Source organism: Sorghum bicolor, chromosome 9, assembly GCF_000003195.3.
Source record: "Sorghum bicolor cultivar BTx623 chromosome 9, Sorghum_bicolor_NCBIv3, whole genome shotgun sequence".
NCBI classification, from domain to species: Eukaryota; Viridiplantae; Streptophyta; class Magnoliopsida; order Poales; family Poaceae; genus Sorghum; species Sorghum bicolor.
In genome coordinates this window covers 39,224,199-39,231,208 of record NC_012878.2, presented here as the reverse complement: position 1 = coordinate 39,231,208, position 7,010 = coordinate 39,224,199, and the positions used below count along the sequence as shown (strand labels likewise).

At 41.2% G+C, this 7,010-nt stretch overlaps 1 protein-coding gene across 1 annotated transcript; it reads left to right on the top strand.

The window, feature by feature from the left end:
• Window positions 4,992–6,031, top strand: LOC8061318. Its single transcript, XM_002440850.2, has one exon. The coding sequence runs from the start codon at window positions 5,007–5,009 to the stop codon at window positions 5,748–5,750; it is 744 nt and encodes a 247-aa protein (XP_002440895.1). The 5' UTR covers window positions 4,992–5,006; the 3' UTR covers window positions 5,751–6,031.

The window sequence follows — 7,010 nt, the reverse complement described above, 5'->3', positions numbered from 1 at the left end:
AATTATGAATTTTTTAATAAACTCAGATGGAGATACACTCTATATCAAATTTGTAGTGGTTAAAGCACTACAAAATGGTAGAATTCTCCTAATGTTTTTAGGTAGTAGTAAAACACTACCATTAGTCGTATGCTCATAGCACATGAGAATCTCACTAGGAGACAGTTAAGAAAATTATACTAAATTTTGAATGCTAAAATATTAGAAGAAGCCCATATCACTAGGAGAAATCTAAAAATTCAGGTTGTGAAGAGTATAAAACTTTCTAGTAGCTTATTATATTTGACATCGTTTAGGAGCACAAATATTCAATAAAAGGCATGCCTTAAAACTCAATATGTGTGTGGCCCACGTGCCACATCAGCCAAAATTTTTATCAAAACCACTCTAAACTATTTTAGAAGGGTAATTTAATATCTTAGTTACTTTTCAACATATGTAATAGGATACGTAAACCAGAACTGATATCAAACGGCATCTGTGTACTGGGAAATGTCTGGTTAGAGGTAGAAGTTTTCTTAATCACGCAGCTTTTATATGCTAATTAAATCATCATGGCCATTGAAACATTCAATACTAGACAGTTGGAACACCTTGATATTTATGAAATTGTAAGCATATATAAGCGAGAGTTCGTTGCTGCGCATGGGGATCGAAAGCGACTACACACCACCCATGAAGAAGCTACTAGAAACCTGCCGTCATTCGGTCACTGTACCTGGCCTTCGAGAGTGCCACCTTATTTGATTTATATCTTCTGTATGTATAATCTTCTAGAATAGTCGTCGCATGGTTAGAGAAAACAACTTCAACGTCTGTAATAAATTGCTTCGGCAGCAATTGCCTGATCTTTTATTTGTAGCCACTAGTTAAAAACATTCAGCAATATGCAATAGTATAACACACATGTAGTTGATACTTTCAGAAAAAGGAGAACATTCTTTGTGGCACACATAAGCTATTCAGATCCTCAGATAAATATTATCATGGCGCAATGCAATACCATGTGTGTAAATAATTATTCAGTTTTGTAACATAAAAATCTGTGAGTAGTTAGGGAGCAACTGCCAGAGTAACTTACCGGAGAGTGAAGACTTTATTATAAAAATAAAAATAAAAATAAAAATATATAAAAAAAACCGGAGACTGGAGACCATTAGCATGTGCTAAATATCATGCAGCATCCTGAGTGGAGGAAAATATTCCTCTAAATTGATTTGACATATGGCTGGTTATCCTCGGTTTAGTGTGAGTTGCGTTATAACCTGCAATTCGTACTTCTGTGGAGGAATTTTTCATGCTGAATATTGACATATATGTACAAATGTCAATAATTGATCTCCTCTTGAAATGCTTTTTTTTTTGCATACTAGTTGAAGCGTACTCCCTCCGGTTTCCTAAAGAATAACATTTTGAACAGCAATATGGTCTAAAAAAACTTTGATCATTACTTTTTTCTATAAAATATTTATAAAAGAATAAATTTTGTTGGCGGTCCTCAAACTTATCCTAAGTTCTCATCCAAGTCCTGGTATTTTCAAATTACATATTTAGCTCTCTTAACTTGTCCTAAGTTCTCATCTAGGTCGCGGTACTTTTAAATTACGTAGCTCCCTGAACTTATCTCATGTTCTCATACAAGTCCCGATACTTTTAAATCGTACACTCAAGTCCCTAAAGTTGTATTATTGTACCACCTTCGCCAAATTGCACATGCATGCCCACCTTACCAGCGTAGCCACATGCAGCGTACCATGCTTGACCTACCCCACATTTGCCTATGTTACATCTTCAGTGCTGCGCCACACCCATGTTACCATGCTAGGCCATGTCGTGCCCCGCCACACTATGCAATGTCGTGTGCTCCACTCACCCTACTGCACTACAGCAACGACCCTGTGAAGCAGGAGCGAGTCAGTGGAATTGAGGAGGGCCATAGTGGTAAATGCTTGGGTGGGACATGTGATAGGACAAGTATGACAAGGACAGCCAAGTGGCAAAGTAGGTCCTAGGAAGCTAGGTCTGCACATGCAACACAGTGTATGGGGAGGTGATGGACTAGAATGGTACTATAATACAATTTTAAGGAGCTGGGCGTGTATTTTTGAAGTACTAGGACTAGGATGAGAACTTGAGATAAGTTTAGGGAGCTAAATGCATAATTTAGGGCCTAAATGAGAACTTGAGACAAGATTAGGGAGCTACAAGCAATTTAAAAGTATCGAGACCTGGATGAGAACTCGAAACAAGTTTAGGAGTTGAATGTGCAATTTGAAAGTACCAGGATCAAGATGAGAACTCAGGATAAGTTCGAGGACTGCTAGTGAAATTTCCTCTTTATAAAATATAGTCAAAATATACTTTTGTAAAAGTATATTTCGAGATGAATCTAATTACATTACTTTTCATATTTTTAAACTCGACCTAAAAGAATTTATTTGTAGTTAAAATTTAAAATATTTGACTTAAAACAACATCAAAACGACATTCATTAGGAAACTGCAGGGAGTAAGCATTAGTAGTAATTGACATCATGCATGATTTGCTACACGGCTGACCGTTTCACTGCTGTGAAAAGTTATTGTGAGCTGTGAACTATAAAAAAAAGATACTCTCAGCTGTGTTTTGAGAAAGTTGTAAGCTGTTTTTTTTTATGAAGTGTAAGCTGTTTACTTAAAAAACTATAAAACCTACCTTCTTTCTTTATCTCCCTTGAAACAATTCTGAACTATCTGTCTATTTCCATCCATTTAGAAAAGCAGAAAACTGAAAGCCAAAAGTAGGATATAAATAATGTGCTACAAAAATTGTACTACGTGAAAGGTGCTGCTTCGGGGAAAAACAGCTTCTAGTTCTACCCGTATGTTTGATGTTATACCTTTTTTTTTTTTGCAATAGCAGCACATTTTACAAGCTGAACCAAACATAGTCTAAGCCTAAGAGTCTTATATGGGCTATATTGTTGATACCATACCAGTTTTAAGGGGGGATATATGCTTGCTCTCCCAAGTAGGATTCTATATATGAAGCACTTGACCAACATTCCAATTGCCTATTCCCTGAGATGATTCCCTTATCGAATAAGCATTGGATGCATGGTGCTTATATAGCATTTCAAGATCAGGATATCATGAGGACATCGGAGTAAGCTAGCTATATGTCAAATTGGGTCACTTGATTTAGTCATCATCGTCTGTTAGGTGATTTTATTTTTCCTTTTGCTTGGTAGCCTGATGTGATATAATTAACCAAAATTTATGTGTATATATAGTAGCTAGGAGATGCTTTAGCCGCCACATAATCCAAGAACGAAACAGGACATTATCACTTGACCCATCATTGATCTTTCGTAATCCATGCGGCTATTGCACCAAACACTGATAACCTTTCGTAAACTTCCTCCCCTGGTTGCCGCAGCCCCTGAAACGCACTGACGCATATAAAGCGTTGCAGAAACCGACGAGCGAGCGATAGATGATGAAGCCGTGCAGGGAACACCAGTGCGCTACATGCTGACTAGACTGACACTAATCAGGATAGTAGCTTCCCGTATGGGTCTTCATCACCAAACACGGCCTTCACCAATTGATCTTCGTCCAGGTGATGCATTCCTTAATTAACTTTTGCCAAAAGCAAGATCGATGGATGGCCAATTTTTTTCTTTGCCCCTTTTTGGACTGTAACTGACTAACTGTAATGCCACATTAATTCTTTAATCTTTGTCAGGCTGCAGTGCAATAGGGTCGTATAGTACTAGTACTTAATTACTGTACATGCAAACGACGATGACAGGACAGCGGTAATAACAAAATAAAAATTCACTGCCGGCAGATTCCTAGTGGAATCTGGTCCATATCAAAGTTTAGCATGCGTCCAAATGAAATTCGGTAATGCCATGGATCAATAGCAAATTAAAGCATATCGAAATTGACATAGGGTCTTCAATGATTGTTGGCAATGGCGGAGCATTGTGTGTTTTTATTATTCATTCAGTAATAAAGAAGCTAAAACTGTCATTGCATCTTTGCTCGCCTTTGTATGATCTGTCATCTCTGTCCGGCGCACTACTCTTGGTCTTGGACCGATGGGATCAATAATACAATATGATTTTTTATAACTAGTATAGATGATTCTGAGGGAAGTACAGACTTGTTAAACCAAGCACAAAAAATAGATGGAGTTTATAAATTCCATTTGGAATTTTGTTAGTACTAATCAGTCGCTTTTCTGGAACAGTACACCAAAGACGACATAAAAAAACATGTATTCCTGTAATGCCACAGAGTCCAAATGGCTCAGATTCACTCTGCAGTTGAGCGAACCATACCTACCGCCATCTTACTTACGTTTTCGTCCCCACTTCACGTAAAACGATTAACCTGTGGATAGTGGGATGGATTCTAGAAACCTTATATGTTGGTCTAATACACCCTTAACAACCAAGGTGGAACTAAATCCTCTATAATTATGTCATAATATGCACATGCATGGGTCACCATAGACCAAATTTCAAATTAGGTCGATGTGACATTTTCAGCTATATATATATATATATATATATATATAGCTGTGAATTAGGTGTTTGATACGGAAAGCATCTTCCATTTTCACTAAGGATGTGTTTAGTTTCCCTTGGAATACAAAATATAAAATGTCAAGTAATGATGAAATATAAAATGCTAAATTTTTATGAGTGGAGAATAGCCACTTTTTTGTCAAAAAATTTACATGGTGTTTAGTTCCATTACAAAATACAAAATGATGAATTAAAATTTAGAATCTTTTTGAGGCGAAAGGGAACTAAACACCCCCTGAATATAAATATAAACTAAACTATTCCATGTCGAGGTAACTGCACTGTGAGTACATACTACGTAGCAATAACTTGCTTAATCCAATTGTCAAAAAAGTAGCTGATCCAATACTTAACCTGCAGCAACATGCTATATACCTGCAACTGAATCGCATTACCACTAGCTTATCCCACCAAAAGTAAAATTATACGTATGCTTTTGGAATCTACTCACATCCCACCAATTGTTCCTCTATATAAGGACCAACCGACCTCTACTCTAGCGCACACTCCACCAGAGCAGGCTACACTACTTCTCTCCTCCCTCTATCCCGGAGCCGTTAATTCACTCACGTCGCCGATCGAGCTGGCTAGCGACAAGCGCGACGTCGTCGCCGTCGGCGGCGATGCCGGCTTCTGCGCTGATGACGGCGAGCCGTCGCCGGCAGTGAGCAGCAAGGCGGTGGTGGAGGAGCTGTACCGCGCGCTGGAGCGCGGCGACGTGGACGCCGTGCGCCGCCTGCTGAACCCGGACGTGGACTGGTGGTTCCACGGCCCGCGCGCGCACCAGCACCTGGTGCTCATGCGCCTGCTCACCGGCGCTGGCGCCGGCGCCGGCCTCCCGTTCAAGATCCGGTCCCTGGACGCCTTCGGGCCGACCGTGCTGGCCGAGGGCACCGACGTGACGGGCGCGCTCTACTGGGTGCACGCCTGGACCGTGGGACCCCGCGGCCGCGTAACCGAGGTGCGCGAGTACTGCAACACCGCGCTCGTCGTGACGAGGCTCGGCGGCGGCGGCGGTGGCGGTGGCGGTGGCGCCGACGCCGACGCCGCGGCGGCGGCGGCGGAGGAGGCCAAGGCGACGTTATCGCGGTCCCCGTCAAAGCAGGTGTGGCAGAGCCGGCTGCTACCCGACCGGGCTCGCAGGAACCTCCCTGGCCTCGTGCTTGCCATCTGATCGGATCGGATGCGAATCATTACGATATATGATTCTCAACTGCTGGCGATGTGGCTTATTATGCTCTATAGAGTTGGGATATTGCATGGTTGCAATGTGATTACAAGGACATGAATGAATCAAATGCGTCACATAAAAAAAATCGAAATTAGTCGAAGCAAATCAAATGATACCTGTGTGATGTGACATGTGAGTTCCTCATGGAGATGATTCAGCCGGCTAACGTCCGTCCACAAGAAGCCTATAAACTATCGATGAAACATGTGAACTATATTTGAACACACTCAATCTTCTAAAATAGGTGAATTTTACAAGCTACTCCACATTCATGGATTGTTGTTGGCTAAACCCGGGCTCACTGTTAGTATCAGAGCCCACAAAAGACATTCGAAAGTGATATGATGGAGCTTACCTATCATTATCGGTTCCATACCTAGCAGTGTCACTACGGGAAACACTAGATTTGCCTAGAGCTTTGAGGTTTGCCGAGAGCTTTCTATCGGGCTCTCGGCAAACTCGAAATTTACCCACGGTGACTCTCGGCGAAGAAATACTCTCGGCAAAGATGTCTTTGCCGAGAGCCCGGCTCTCGGCATAGGCAAACTCTCGGCATATTGGGCTCTTTGCCGAGAGCCTAACTGGAGCTCTCGGCAAAGAGACTGACGGGGCTAACACCGTTTTCTTTGCCGAGAGCCCCGTTAGGCTCTCGGCAAACCTGGGTCTTTGCCGAGAGCTATGGTTCAGCTCTCGGCAAAGAGGGTCCTTTGCCGAGAGCTAGGGCACGGGCTCTCGGCAAATTTATTTTTTTTTTGTTTTTTGGCCACCAAATTTTTTCCCTATGCTCCCTAGTTAAAGTTATGCAACATATTCAAATTTGGTATAATTTTATCAATATTTGCTATATTTCTTGCTTTTTTTCGTCTCAGTGAATTTCTTGAAAAATGTAGGTTAGAACTGCAAGTGCATGAAATCACGCGTTTATATACACGAAAAGTTGATATTCATGGTACTTATGCTAATTCAATGCCGTGTGCATGAAAACACTCTAGCTCTCGCACATTTCCTTCACAAACCCTGACTTTTGAGACGGTGCGGAATAGGTTTTAAATTATGGAAAATTCAAACGAATTCAAAAAATCACGAAACGAAACGAGGTGTCATCATATCACATGTGTAGCTTGTGGTAAAAATTTGAGAAAGTTTCGTGCACGACGTCACGTCGGATGTTTACAAACCCACACATCTCTTCTAGTGAGATCT

Bases quoted from the DNA above. Each gene is read 5' to 3' on its own strand.
- LOC8061318 (XM_002440850.2), top strand. From the start codon at position 5,007: ATGCTTTTGGAATCTACTCACATCCCACCAATTGTTCCTCTATATAAG.